The 15,599-nt window shown below is 40.0% G+C and overlaps 1 protein-coding gene across 1 annotated transcript in view; it reads right to left on the bottom strand.

Moving 5' to 3' along the window:
- Positions 1-15,599, bottom strand: part of LOC117950832 (transducin-like enhancer protein 1) — an 81,171-nt gene that overhangs the window by 10,189 nt on the left and 55,383 nt on the right. Inside the window, exons 5-10 of the mRNA XM_034882178.1 lie at positions 13,782-13,844; positions 12,268-12,342; positions 9,965-10,145; positions 8,517-8,533; positions 5,542-5,682; positions 3,742-3,795 (exon numbers count right to left, since the gene is read on the bottom strand). Coding sequence (XP_034738069.1) covers positions 3,742-3,795; positions 5,542-5,682; positions 8,517-8,533; positions 9,965-10,145; positions 12,268-12,342; positions 13,782-13,844 — 531 coding nt within the window. The remainder of the gene's footprint in view (positions 1-3,741; positions 3,796-5,541; positions 5,683-8,516; positions 8,534-9,964; positions 10,146-12,267; positions 12,343-13,781; positions 13,845-15,599) is intronic.

Genomic DNA, 15,599 nt, shown 5'->3' with positions numbered 1-15,599 from the left:
ACTCACACACACACACACACTCACACACACTCTCTCACACAAACACACACACACACACACACACACACACACACACACTCTCTCACACACACACACACACACACGCAAACACACCCCTCCCTTTTTCTGCCATTACCCACATTTGTCACATTTCTTTCTTTCTGCTTTTGTACCAGTTTCCACATCACACAAGAGACTGGTTTGGCTTTTGTGTGCAATATCAAAATACAGAGAGCTTAAATAAAACATATTTTGCTACACTGCGTGAAGTATTTACAGAACTAAAATATTCCAGGGGCATAAACGGCTTTGCATATATTAAATGAACCAGACTGCAGTTTTCTAATGAGAGAAGGGAGGGGGAGCAGGGTGAGAGGAGTGGGAAAGAAGAAGTGAAAAGAAAAGAGACAGTGAAGAGATGGAAGAACTGAGGCTTCAAGAGGTTGGAGAGAGAACACAAATAAATAGAAGACGTATGGGATGAAATAGGTAGAACAAGTATTTGTGAATGTGTGTGGACAGACACGGTTCACAAAAAGAGAACACAAACAGCGGTGGCTGATAATGAGCTTACATAGAGCTCTTCCTATTTACAAGGAAACTGCAGCGGAAAGCTGAACTAGCTACATACCTGCTAACACATTTCACACAAACAGACAGACACACACACATGTACACACAAACCTACGTTGCTATATATGATTGGCATTAAAAGAAGCAATCCAGCAAGCAAAACAAACATTATATGTGTGTGTGTATATGAAGCAAGATGATCACTTCATTTCTTGATTATCAGAAAATTAGGCTAATTTAAATTTGAGCTTCTCAGATATAAATAATGTTCTGCTTTTCTTTGTCATTGATAATGTATAAATCAATATACGTGGGTTTTAGATGTTTATTACAACATCCCTTTCTTTATGACATTTTAAAGACCAAAGGATAAATCTATCGAGCTAATAAATTATTCATATATTGGTCAATAAATGAAAAAATTGTTTCCCTGCCCGCAAACTAATCAGAAGAAGAAAGAAAAAAATCACTATAAAACGATAATTTTACAGTAAGTCTATTAAGTCATTTTGCAGGCTAGAGTGTTACTATGCTTATTCTTTAGGCAATTACCCAATTCTTTGCGGCTTTTTCTAAAACACAGCCACATGAAAAGTGACTCTTGACAAATTTGTATTAACTAAGACTGTCAATATACTCAAATTTAGCCTCAAACTAAATGATGCAAAGATAAATGTAACACACGCACGCGCATGCAAGCACACACACACACACACACACACACACACACACACACACGCACACACACGCACACACACACATACCCAGATCTGTTTTTAAATTGAACTATCGACAGCCAGACATACAGGGTTATGCAGAGGAAGGAAGATGGTTCCAAGCGGTCCCAAGTACATGTGGGCTGCAACACAGTGTCAGAGAGCTTCTGTAGGATAAAAGTGGCTTGTAACTTGTGGCTTTTCAGGGAAATCAAAGATACTTTCTGCAACAGGGATGTAGAGCTCTTTCCCAAGGACATTGCTTTGAGGACGTGTGCGGGAGGGAGAGAGAGAGAGAGAGAGAAACAGAGAGAGAGAAAGAGAGAGAGAAACAGAGAGAGAGAGAGAGAAACAGAGAGAGAGAAACAGAGAGAGAGAAACAGAGAGATGGAAGCGTGTTCTGTAGTTGAATGAAATATTTTCATATTTTCAATAATGAAGAAGGAAAATTAAGTATACCTTGGTGGGGAAGGTAGAAGATTTTCAAAGCGGTTAGAAGAAATGTCTTTCTGTGAGATGTATGACTTCTGTGAGTGTGGTCACAGGTTGCTCTATTGATAAACTTTGTCATTAAGTAATGATTAAACAGAAAGTAACCCATATGTCCCTGATGGGTCACTATTGCTATTGCTCTACTTTGTTGTCTGACAGTGGACAACCAGAATAACCACAAAATCAGACTGAACAATTATTAATAAGAAACTGCTATTGGTGTAATCAAGTAACATTTGCTTGGTTTGTTTTTGGATGTATTTTAGGTGAGAAACCACACATGCCCCACATATCCCACCAGTTTCACTTGCCCAGAAACTGAAGAAAAAAGTTTAATTTTAATCTCCTATACAAAACTGACAGGCCTCATGGCCATGGATTATTTTATATAACTTACCAAATAACTTTAGAGACAATCTAAGACGTTTTGTAAATACTTCTGAGATAACGCTGTTCACCAAATACACCTCACAATGGTAGGATAAAGTGTTAGCAAGTGTGTGCTGGCATACATACAAATTAACCAGAGCTTTCCCTGAAGTTTAAAACTGCAATAACTGAGTTTCCGGCCTTTCAGTGAAAACAGAATACAAACATATTATCACGTTAAGTTGATATGGAAAAGTTGTTAGAAAACAGTCTGGAAAAAACCTTTTCAGACATATCCAGCAGACAATAAGAAACAGTAACATTCATTTGGAGGCAAATTTCTAGCCACCCTGTGAACACATGTTCAAAATTGACTCTCCCTTTAGCTCTGTTTTGGTCTCCACCACCTCCTGATGGAAATATCTGACTCTTTAGCTGCTAAAAGCTCCACTGTGTTCACCAGCTAGGTCCTAACTTTGTCTGCCATTCTGTGCTGAGGAGGTACTAGTGTACAGCAGAGATGGGGAGTCGAGTAGCACTTAAGTCACACAACAGCTGACTTCAGACTTGACCCACGACTCGACCCAAAAGACTTCAGACTTGACTCAGACTCGAGATTCGAGACTTGTCAACAAGTTGTTAGCATGCAATTATTGCTTTTTAATCTAAATTCATACATGTATTTCTTTAATCAAATTTAGCATGTATCGTCACAGATAACAAGCTAACCATCGCAAAGTGTTTTGCTAATGGTGGGAACAGGGAAATTGTATCTTCATAGTTAGTAGTTGCTGAGGCTAAGATGCATGTTGTTCTGTAACTCAAGAAAATAGTGGTAAAAAATAGTTGCCACTATTTTCTTGATTTCCACATCGACATTAGACATTTTAGACATGACATTTAGCATACATTGTCACAGGTATAAAGCTAACCACTGCAAAGTGTTGTGCTAATGCTGGGAACAGGCAAATTGTATCCTTATAGTTGTATCCATATGATGTGCAAGACTTAGGTTAATACTTAACCAGGTGTGCAGGCTGGAGGGATGTGTTAAGTAGACCCCATAAAGTTATCCTACAACTGATTTTGATACTGTACTGTATGGGTGGTAACTACAGGACAATAACAATGTAGTGTTAGGGACAGATCAGATGGCAAGGGAGACCAGAAACTTGACTTGGACTTGTGGCAAAAGACTTGAGACTTGACTTGAACTTGCCCAACAAAGACCTGAGACTTGACTTGGGCTCAAGCTCAAAGACTTGTGACTCGACTTGAACTTCCAAAAAATGACTTGTGAACATCTCTGGTCTACAGTGAGCTTATTAGTTTTGTTTTAGTGAAAGCATCTGCCTGCTGCATCTGAAAACGAGATTGATGTGAGCGGTGACAGTGAACCAAGTTCAAGTGAGCTTTAAAAAAGAAAATACTGAACTTAAAAGTTGCTAAATGCTCTGTAGAGCTGAGGCAAAAAACAGGCAATAACCTTCTGTTCACAAGTGAACCCTTTCACATGCAAGAAGTCCATAGTTATTGTCCAATTGATTAATTATGAGGATGTCAAAAATAATTATAAAGATAGGCAACTTACTTCATTGGAAACGTCCACCACGAGATTGTCTTCACTCTTGTCTCCATCACTGTCCTGAGGAGCAAAAGATAAAGGTAAAATATTCTCTATTTCTATGTAGAAGACAACTGTTTTATAGGTTCCTTCTTCTCTCTATCGCCAACAGAAACATGCAGTACACTGTAAGTGTATATTGGGAACATTAATAATTGAGACGGAAACACCAAAAACACACACAAAGTCCACACACAGATCGATATATCAATATCACTGGCTGCTCTTTGCTTCCTTCCACTGTCCTCCATGCAACATTTAACACAGAGATACTGGATTCCATATATTCTCACCAAAGAACTCATTCTCATCAAAATGTCGATCTCTCTCACAAACACACACATACACACTGTTGCTCTTTCCTCATCAATGGTACAATTTCGTTCTTCCTCTAGCCATCTCTCTGTATCTCTCGCTCCCTTTTTCTGGGGTGAGAACGATGGCACTTAGTCACCATGGCAACAGGGCTTCGATGTGATCATGGCCTGATATTCCTATTGACATCAGTGTGGGGTGACATCAGTACCTAATTATACAGAGCCAAAGCAGGGCTATGTCTACAGTCTATTCCTAGACCAAAAATACAGGAACAGAGAGAGAGAGAGAGAGAGAGAGAGAGAGAGAGAGAGTAACAGAGAGAGTAACAGAGAGAGGAAAGAGAAAAAGTAAAATAATTGAGAGATGGAATAAAAATGAAAAGAAAACAGGAAGAGAGGAAAACAAAGTGAGAACAAACCACAGTGAAATTGAAAGACGTTGATCAAGAGACAGAGATATAGAAGAGCAAAACAGTAAAACAGTGAGAAATGGGAGCTGTAATGTGGCTTGACAGACAGAAAAAGAGGAAAAACATTCTGGAAGTGGAAACTATCTGTACTTGTTCTCGCTCTAAAATAGTGGGAAGATTTGGACTGTTGTTGTTGGTAACAAACTGATTTAGCTGGAGGCCGTCTTGCACAGACAGGCTCCCAGTGTCAAGCAATCCTCCAGACTGCAAACACACAGCCATCTAATTCATTACAGCTATCTGCCTTGGCTGTCTCTCTTCTGGCGTTGCCTCGCCTGAGGCTCTCGGCTCTTCCTCATTGGATCCATCCAAACTAAACACAGCTCTAATTGGCCAGAGGCCCCCGGAACCCTGTGTGGCCTATAATGTCATAGGTGATGTTTTAAGTAGACACACACGCACACGCACACACACACACACACACACATACACATACACATACAGTGTTTCTTACTATCTTTGTGAGGGACCTGTGATTGACATAATGCATTCCCTGGCCCCTTACCTTAACCTTTACCATCACAAATAAATGCCTAACCTTAACCCTTACCCTCACCCTAACCATAACCTAATTCTTACCCTAATCCCAAAACCAAGTCTTAACCCTCAAACAGCCCTTTAAAGTTGTGTGGTCAAGCATTTTGACACCACAAAGCTGTTCGGACAACACAAGTATACTTATTTGCGGTTTTTAGACCCCACGAATGCAGTTAAACAAGAACAAACACACACACACAAACATACACAAACACAAACATATGCACACTGTGATGTCTCTGGTGTGTATATGTGGCTTACTTTACTCTTTTTTGTAAAAATTATGCATATATGAGCATCAATAGCTGACTAATAGCATTTTATAAGAAGTATTTTTTTATTGTTTTTTTACATGCCATTTCTTTGCAACTACTTTTTTGGTCATCATTTAAAGCAACAACTTATCTCATCTTATAAGGACAAGGACACACAAAAACACATACATAGGAGTGTGGCGGAAGAGGCTCTTTATCATCACAGCGCCTCCTCTTTGCCTCAGCTCCTCCCTGCGAGGAGGAGTAGCCTCCTGATGGGCCCTGGCGCTCCTCAGTGGGCTGACTGTCTGTTGACGACACTGACTTACTCTGAAGAAAGACATGGACAAAAACACAAGTATAAACACTCAAAGGTTTACTGATACTACCACAGACACAAATATCGAGAGCCACACCTGACACAACTGAAAACAGATCATTAATGTGTTTATACAAATGCAGCATCGTAAAAACACGTAAAACACACCCACATCCGCTAATATACAGCTCATGATGTGAAGAAACATGCACACACAATCAATCTGTAGATATTAGCTCAGGTAAAGAATGAAAAGCACACTGAGTAGTGTACAGTAACACAAATAATAAGAAAAAGCCCCATAAACACACACACACACACACACACACACACACACACACACACACACACACACACACACACACACACACAGCAAGAACAGCAGACGTAAGCACAGGCTAAGACACAGCCATAGAAGCACACAAGATAATGTATAAAGCTAATTAGTGCTCTCCCCTCGACACACCAGTCCGCGTGTAAAATATGACTCTCATTACTGGTCAAATAAAGCTGTGCAGGCATATTTACAATACAGCCTGGCCTGGTGCTTAGCACTCAGAAAAGTCGATCAAAGCATTGTGTTGTTTGCATTGGGGCAGGGGCCAGAGGTTTGGTGAGGGCCACTTGTCATTCTCTGTCCCCCTGTGGCGAGGACAAGAACAGTGAGGGTTTAACACACCAATGAGTCACACAGGAAGGAGCCCACAGGGCCGACAGGAAGGAACGCTGGACAGAAGAGGAGAAACCACACAATGGACCTCAGTGCGGCTCAACAAACTTCTCTCTCTTCTTTCTTCTTCTTCTTCTTTTTCTTCTTCTTCTCCCCCTCCTCCTCCCCCTTTGTCCCTCTTCTCCTGACTTCCTCTCGCTGTCCCTTTTTTCCCCTCCATTTAAAATTCCAACATGTTTTACTGTTGCGGGGCTCTCTTACAAATGCCAATTGATATGCATCTCTCCCCTGCCTTCTCTCCCTCCCCTCTGTTTACTAAACACAGCAATGCTTGGCTAAGTTCACCACAAACCTCAACTCATATGAGAATTATTTGTCTGGTTCTTAACAATCAGCATTGTGTTTAGATATTGAATTATGCTAAGGGTTTCATTTTGGACAAAAAGAGAGAGAGAGAGAGAGAGAGAGAGAGAGAGAGAGAGAGAGAGAGAGAAAGTTAAGCCAATAGCACTCTTAAATCATTGTATTTTGCAATAAAAGCCAGAACAAAGACTTGCTGGTATTTTTTTTAACAACCTCTCCCTCCCTTTTTGCTTGGTCTTTTTTCTTCCTCTTTAGTCTATTTCTCTCTTTCCATTTCCAATTTCACTCTCCATCTCCCTCTAGCCCACTCCCTTCTCTCTGTGTTATCAACAGTTACACTGATGAAGGCCAGCTGTCCATTGCAGCCAGTACAGTAAGCGAGTGTTCACACGGTTTCAATAAAGCAGAGCAATCGGCAGCCAGAGAGAATAGGACAGCCATAGACATCCACTGAATTTCAATCAGCCAATTTGCACTGCATTAATTCTCTAGGCAATTAATGGGGACTTCTAACTACAGTGACATAAAATGTGTGCAAAACCTGTGAGGCAAGGTGAACACTTGTGTACATTTCATGATTCACTGCATGTTGCATTTACTCTAAGGATAGATTTAGTTATTTCTTGAAACCCATCAGTCATATGAATATGAATGAGTCACCATACGGTCAAATCTAGCCACACTTAAGTAATGGACAGCTGAATCTGACCTCGCCTCACGATACCCTAACAATACTTATGTCACAATATGATATTGCGATTTTAAACATATCGCAATATTCTGCACTTTATTGCAATTCATTACCTTATTTCCAACTTTTTCCCCCAATTTCAAATTACGTCCCCAATTATGCCCGTTTATCAACACTTGTTTTATTTTAAAAGATACATTTCTCTGTTTGTTCATCTCACTGCTATTGCTGCAAAATGGGATTGTTAAGCAGATAAACTGGCCAACGCATATATAATTAAAGATCAATACTTGGCGTCTGTGTATCTATACAGTATTTCTACAGAAAATATCGCGATACAATGCTGTATCAATTTTTCCCACACCCCTACTGTACCTTTCATTAGCAAAGTTTTGAAAAGCTACTGTACATAAATATACTGGGAAAGCATGTTTTCTAGAAGGCAGGGTACATGTTTCTGGAGGTCCCCACCTCTCCTGCAGCCCTGGCACTTAGGAAACTCTACACCAAATATAATCTTATGATACAACAGAGCAAGTTCTGTTGGGAAACATCTTTACAAAAGGATCTCGGTGGTGTGATAATGATAGAATAGACATTAAGGGGCCTCCTATAGTTGGCATATTATATTCTAGATGCATTAGTACACTCAAGTAAACATTTTTAAAGTAAGAGTCGCTCGTTTCTACAGACACCGACTGCAGCATTTGCCCTTAACTTGGTTTTAATGCTTACCCTTGTTCTGTAAATCTTGTAGATTACCAGAACATTTGCGGTGCTGAGAAACAAACAGTTGGTTGTTCATCCATTCATTCAATTTGTACTTTCTTCCAGATAACAGCGAAATGCTGCGAGCTCAGATGTTAGTGTGGTGTAGAATAACCTTGAGGAACTCAAGGTTGATAGCGCTGAGAAGCTATTGTGCTTGTGTTGAGCTGTGCTACTCCTGGCTGAGCTCCAGCAGTACACAGCCTTTTTTAGAGGCCACTTTACAGTGCGTCTCCATTTCCCTCCGTTTATCACTGTCACACGTGCACACACACACACACACACACACACACACACACACAGAAATATGGGTGTAGACAACACTGTACACAAATACACAGCTATGTACTCACCCTGCTGGGTGCTCCCTCTGGGATGGGGCGGAGAAAGGTAAAGAAAGAGAACAGAGTAGAGAAAAAAGAGAGAGTGGGAGAGAGGAGTAAAGGGGAAAAGAGAGAAAGTTGGACGTCAGTGCTGATAATAATAACAGTCCGCCAGTCAGCCAAGGTTAGGCTGAACTACGACTTCCACTCTCTACAGATACAGACCCACTATTGTGCCTAATTCTGGCCTCCTTGTTATCTTTCCCTCTCTCTGTTCTCCAACTAGACAAAGCTAGCTGTCTTCCCCTGCCACCTCTTTCAACGCTCTCTGTCTTTTCACTCATTCTTCCTCTCGTATGTAAGAAGAGAAACACACACAGCTGCAGACACGCACAAGCTCTCCCACAGATGCTTAGTACGTTAAAATGAACACACTGATGTCTCTTTCTCTCTCCCTCTCTACTCTTACTCTCATGCCTTCTTCTCTTCTCACTTCCTAGCTCTCGATTTATTCATGAGAAAGTCTCTCTTGGCTCTGTGCCTGAAACAAAGCGCAAAGATAACATATTCTATCGGGGTGAATGAAAGTTCATTGGGAGAAAGCGTTTCTCTTTACACAAGTGCCATGAATACGTCTGTCCATATTATGACAGCAATCTAAACAAGGAAGTTCAAATTCAGTGCAAAAGGTGATTTGCTGTACAAATTAAGCATAAGCTATCAGTCACCGAGGATGTAAAGTATTGCTTTGCATTTTATCTGGTGTAAAAATGATTAAAACTATGATCTGTTTTGTATTCTGTAGCTGTTGTCAAAGTTTATCTCACTGCTGCTTTGTGCCGATTCTAGTATGAAATAAATTAAATTAAACACACAAATGCTTACATGTACATGCAGAAATGCAAACATTTTATGAAGAAAAAGATTATTCTTGCGATCGTAATATCTGATTTTAGATAATTTCCCAGTCTGTTACTCTACCTCACTTGTATTGAGCTTGCTTAACATCTTCTCAACACATTTAATAGTGTGATTGATTTTCAATCATGAAACCTTTTGTGTACACTGACCTGAAACAACTGCAAGTACACAAATCTCCACTACATCTATGATATACTCTAGGGCTACTTTAGGGCTATAAATGCAAAAAAAACTCTTTATTAAACTTTATTAACAACATCTGACCTGCCCAGGATAAATCCTGCTGCAAATGCTAAAATACAAATACAAATAGAGTTTTTGTCCAATACCAATTAAGGGTAATGTTACTATGAACTTTGGGTCATTGAATCGCCTCGACTGTCTTTTGGTTAATGAAAGTAGGATGTCACTGACTGAGAGTCACAAGAACAGAAGATATTAACTACCATTTTTTCATAGGAACTCCACTTTTGAAGACCACCTTGCTAAAATATTTATTTATTATATTATGTGTTTTGGGAGACACAATTAAGGACTAAATGTCAACGGATCTTTACCTCTGAGATGTTCGGGATCAAGGTGGTTTCGGTCATCTTTGGAGGCAAGGTGTGCCGAGACCCCCAGGGCCCCTGTCAGCGCAAGAAGCCCTGAGCCCCCTGCCCCCAGGGACAGGCCTGATGGGTGTGGCGTCAGAGGAATGCCAGGAGCATGGTGAGACAGGTGCTGGAGCTGCTGCTGCTGTGGCCACAGGGGAAGGAGGGAGCGGGGAGGGAGGGTTCGGGGAGGGATGGTGTCATACAGGGGGTGGGTGGTTAGAAAAAACAAGGTATAGAAGAAATGGATAGAATATAAGCATCAGAAAGTGCAAAGAACAAAGGAAGAAGGGAAATATGGGGGGGAAGGGAAGTGGGGGATGTGCTTGGAAAAGGGCAGGTGAGAGAGAGATTAGAAAGGGAGACCGTGAATGAAATGATATCCACATAGAGAGCTCAACAGTTAGAGAGGAAAATAAAGAGGATAGTGGATTAAGAGGTGGAAAAGATGGACAAGAAAGAGGAAAACGAAAGATGGAAAGAAGAAAATTAAATGGTCAGAATACACAGAGAAGTAAAGGAAGAGGAGATGGAAAGTGAAAGAAAGAGGGAGAAACAGTGAAAAGAGCAACAGGATGAATGGGACTTATTATGAAGGAAAGGCAGGAGGAGGAACATTGAGAAAGAGGCCAGGGGAAAACAGAAAGGGAGGAAAATGTTTGAGTCAGAGAGCAAATGATGAGGAGGAACAGAAGGAGATCATGGTGGAGGCAGTGAAAAGTGAAGGAGAATGAGGTGAACAGGAAAAGTGTGCAGTTGAGAGAGCAAAAGATAAGACATGGAGAAAAACAATGGAAGAGGAAAAATGAGGACAGGGCCATACAGTAGTAGGAGAGAGATAATGATAAAAGATCAGAAAAGGAGAGACGAGAACATCCAGAAAGAAAATGAACAGAAAGACAGAGAGGAAGCAGAAAAAGAGGATGATGGAGGATAGAGAGAGAGAGAGAGAGAGAGAGAAGGGATTAAAGGAGCAGCAACAGATAAAGAAAGGCTATTAACCTGAGTCGAGCATTATGATGTGTTTTTGTGTGTTGTTTTGTCAAGCCAGTGTGTTCGACACACACACACACACACAAACACGCACGCACTCACTCACACACAAACACACAGACAAAAACACACCGAGACAGCAGTGTTTGTAGTGCTGGGAGGAACAAAGGGCTTTAAGTAGACAGTAATGTGATCAGTGCTCTTACAAGCTCTGGGAAGCTCCGTCCTCACATCTACAAAGGTACATGTGAGGACATATATTTGCAGATAAGCATGTGGATAGTATGTTGTTCTTGGTGATCATGCACTATTAAATGCAAGTATAGATGTATTTTGTATAGGTGTCAAATGAAATCATTGTAGTCATATTATGTGTGTCAGTTTGTATGTAAGCTTGTTTTCAATATGAAAATAATCCAGAAAGGGTAGCCAACACAGATACCTTAATCCTGAGTTGTAATTAAAGCAGTGCACATCATTATGTTGGTGTACAGTAAGTGGACAGTAACGTGATCAGTGCACAGACAATTCGAGCTGACTTAGCTGATAACAATCACTGATTTCTTTCTCTGCTTGAACATATTTCAAAAGAGTGCTTCCACATGAGAGACAGAGCAAAAGCTACCAAGCTTACCCGTGTTATTTTGCAAGTGGGACTTGTTACTCCAAAACGTTAATATATTTCTTTATACTAATGCTTATTTAAACTACTATCAGCCATGGGCTTTAAAAATTGCTGTTCCCCAAATGTTATATCTCTGGGAGCAGTAATTTATTACAGTTTGATAAAATTGGAAACAGTGTCAGGAAAACAGGATGCAACATCTCATTTGCCGCTGCCACAATCAATTCATTGGGCTTTACACAACAGAAATACAAGCCCACACTCTGAATGAGATGCTGATTAACATCTGATTCTAAAAGATTGTCTCTCTCAATGGTTATAGACTACTTTAAACACGAATGTATAGAAGAAAATAACCCTTCAAAAGCCATTTTCATTAAGAAAATCTTTGCAATTTAAAGCTGAAAATTAAAGCATTCGCTAGTAAAATAAAAACCTGCCAGAATGAATCTACATTTACCACGATCAACATTGCCATCTGGGGCTGTACACGTGAACACCTAGAGTGATGTTTATGTTAATGTCTCACCTATTTGAAAGAATGCTGACTCTCATCAGTCAGATTGGTCCTTAGTTAATGTTTGCAGGGCATATGTGTAGGCGTAGTTGTGTGTGTTTGTGCTGTCAAGATGAATGGAAGGTGACTCACCCCGATAATGGCATTGAGTTCAGCCATGGTGACCTGCTTCGCCCTTTCCACTGCTTGGACCACCTGTTGCTGGTGCTACACACAAACAAATAAACACACACTCACACACACACACACACACACACACACACACACACACACACAGACACACACAGGCACGCACGCATGCATGCACACATATTCAATGCAACAGACAGAGAGTATAGTTTGCATTGCATTATTATCCATGCATTGTGTCACATTATGTAGTGTGAAGTAACCATAATTAATATTGTATATATATTAATAATGTAAAGTCAGTGATAATACATGAAACAAACTTGAGAAAAGGTCCTGCTTTTACAGGGTGTATAAATATAAATGTCTAGATTGGGAAACCATTCATTCACACAACATAACAAACACTGACACAGAAGTCACACACACACACACACACACACACACACGCACACACACATTCATGCACTCACGCTACCTAAAATCTCAAGTCTGTTTACATAAAATCCCAATGTAATCAGTCACACAAACGCAAATATGCATCTGTGCACCAGTGCTCGCACACAAATACACACAGTGTCAATATTGATCAAACTGACAAAGCTGTGACCTTTTCTCCAGGGAGCACAATCATTACTGCACACTCTCACACTCAGACAAAAAGAAGTGTGTCTGCAGGTTTGTACTCCAGTCTTCTACACACTACCACGCATACAACTAGTGCACATACAGTCCGAGCAACAATAAAACAATGTATTTAAACTTTAATAACATGCTCATCTGACTTATTTAAGTTGTGTTAACCAGATATAAATAAAAGTGTAGCTTTAAGAAGCAATTATGGAGGCCAAGCACACACACAGAAATGGTAATGGTGATGTTGTTGAATGATAAGAGAGCCCAAAGGAGTGACTGTATTTAATTTAAAGATAATGGGATCTAAATGTTCAGAAAAAAACTATTTAATATTACTCCTAAAGCCAGAGAGCCTTCTTTATAAAATACTATAAAGTTGGCTCTATTACCATAATAAGTTGTTCTGTATTGTTTTCAGTGACATTGATACTTGAGGGAATTCGTTTTCTATCAGTACCTTTTGATCTTATTCAGATTAAGTAAAAAAACACAGGACCACATATTAGGCATATGTAGCTAACATGTTAATGGTCCATGAAATTATTAATGCCGCAAAGATCAGATTTAAAAACACTTTTATCATGCGGTAATGTGAATTGTATTCATCAGATTAGTAAACTATGATGACAATGATTCTAATTTATTTAATTTAATGATTAGCCAGATGTTTCTTTTAATGAAGATATATTTAGTTTAATGGAGGTTTGATAAAGATTAGGATTATGATTAATTGGGATGAATTGCCAAACTATAGCTTTAAAATTGATCATAAAGTTGAAGTAACACAATTCTGAAAAAAACGTTTCTCTTATTTCACACTTTATTCCACCTGAGCACACAAATTAAAATCAATGTTTTTTATCAATATAACAAGAACTTACCTCTTGAGAGAGGAAAGGGATGATCTGAGCGCAGATGGCACTGAGACGCTTGACAATCTCCGCCTGTGATGGAAAGAGAGAGAAACAAGGGAAAGAGACAGAAGGAGTAAAGGATATATGATCGTGTTGCAGACCGTAAGATAATAGGTACACAATTAACACAGCATATGATACACCTTTACAGCACATTAAGCCTGTGCTGCATTAAAACATCTTTCTAATGAGCTAGGAGTTCAGTCAGTGACAACTCTCTACAGAAGAAAAATATAACAGAGGTGGAAGGATGGAAGGATGGAAGGATGGAAGGATGGAAGGATGGAGGCACCATTAGAGCTCCAGGCATCATCAGGTCTTTTAGCATTACCATACTCTCATTTAGTTCGGCCATACATACTCTTCAGCCTTCCTCCATCTCTTTCTTTGTTACTCTCTCACCACAAAAACACACAAGAATACAGCTGCCTGCACACATGGACACACATAAACATAAGCCAACACTCTCTGTGTCAAACATATACACACACACTAACACACTCGCGCACACACAGAGTGAACCTCTGCGGTGTGTCTAATTCTATCTGTCTGAGTGCCCTCAGCCTCATTTTGTTCTCTTCTTCACTCAGCCATTCCCTCTTTTTCTACAACAGCTCTCACACTGAGCCATTATTACCCTATTCATTCTCCTCCTCCCATCCTCCCGCCTCTCCCCCTCCTTTTTGTCTCATTTTCTCCCATCTTTCTATTTTTCTATATTATTCCCTTTCTCTTTATTTTAATTTGTCCTCCTTTCTTTTTCTCAGTTGCTCCTTTTCTTCCTTTAATATCAGACTTCTCTCGTTTCTTTGTTACTTTGCTGTCACACATTTCCACGGCCCTACACACTTATTTTCATTTTTACTCCCTCAGTCTCTTTCTTTCTCTGTATCCCTCTCTCCCCACTAATACTGTACATGTTTCTGGCACTTGAAGATACTGGAGAAGAACAGAGAAAGATAGCAAAGAGACGATTGAGCGCAATGCAATGATTGACAGGGTTGTATACATGTACATCATCATCCAAAGGCTCACACATACACGCACGCACGCACGCATGCGCACAATCAGTCAACCTGTCAGTTACAGCCATTCTCATTGGCACTTTTTAACTTCATAAACTGGCTATCACCAGACACACAGCTGTGTTCCAAGGACATACACAGTCTTATCACATCATACATGTGTCAACGTATTAGTGTGTGTGTGTGTGTGTGTGCGTGTGTGTGTGTGTGTGTGTCTGTGTGTGTGTTTGCAAGCATGTGTGTATGAGAATGAGGTTTTACAGAATTTCTTATTGCTGTTGATTCTGCTGTCATTTTTTGGAAAGACTACCGAATGTTTGTCTGCTTGACTCCACTTCATCACTCTATTTGCTTTCTATTCTTTTCTAACTTTTTTTTATATTTCCATGCTGGTAGTAGAAGATTACAGCATGGACATGCATACAAAATTCATCAAAAAGAGCTGAGAGCCTAATGATGGCTGCATGAGCTGGCCATGTTGTCTGTTAACAGTTAGCAAATATATCCGTTTCCCTGTTTGAGTAAGCCTGACCTTCAGGTCTTGGAATTAGGAAATGTTCTCTTATCAGTCAAAAAACATCACAAGCTGCTAACAATTTAATCAGCAAATTGCCCAAGCTGAGAAAGGTTTACAGAATCAACTGAAATGCAGTCCATAAATGTGGTGAAAAAGGAAGGTTCACCACTATTGCTGACCGCTAACTAGGACTGGGCAATATATCAATGCTGTATCAATATCGCAATAGGAGACTAGATATTG

Source organism: Etheostoma cragini, chromosome 9 (assembly GCF_013103735.1).
Source record: "Etheostoma cragini isolate CJK2018 chromosome 9, CSU_Ecrag_1.0, whole genome shotgun sequence".
Classification (NCBI taxonomy): Eukaryota; Metazoa; Chordata; class Actinopteri; order Perciformes; family Percidae; genus Etheostoma; species Etheostoma cragini.
Note: the sequence above shows the minus strand (reverse complement) of the source record. Positions and strands in the feature narration are given on the sequence as shown.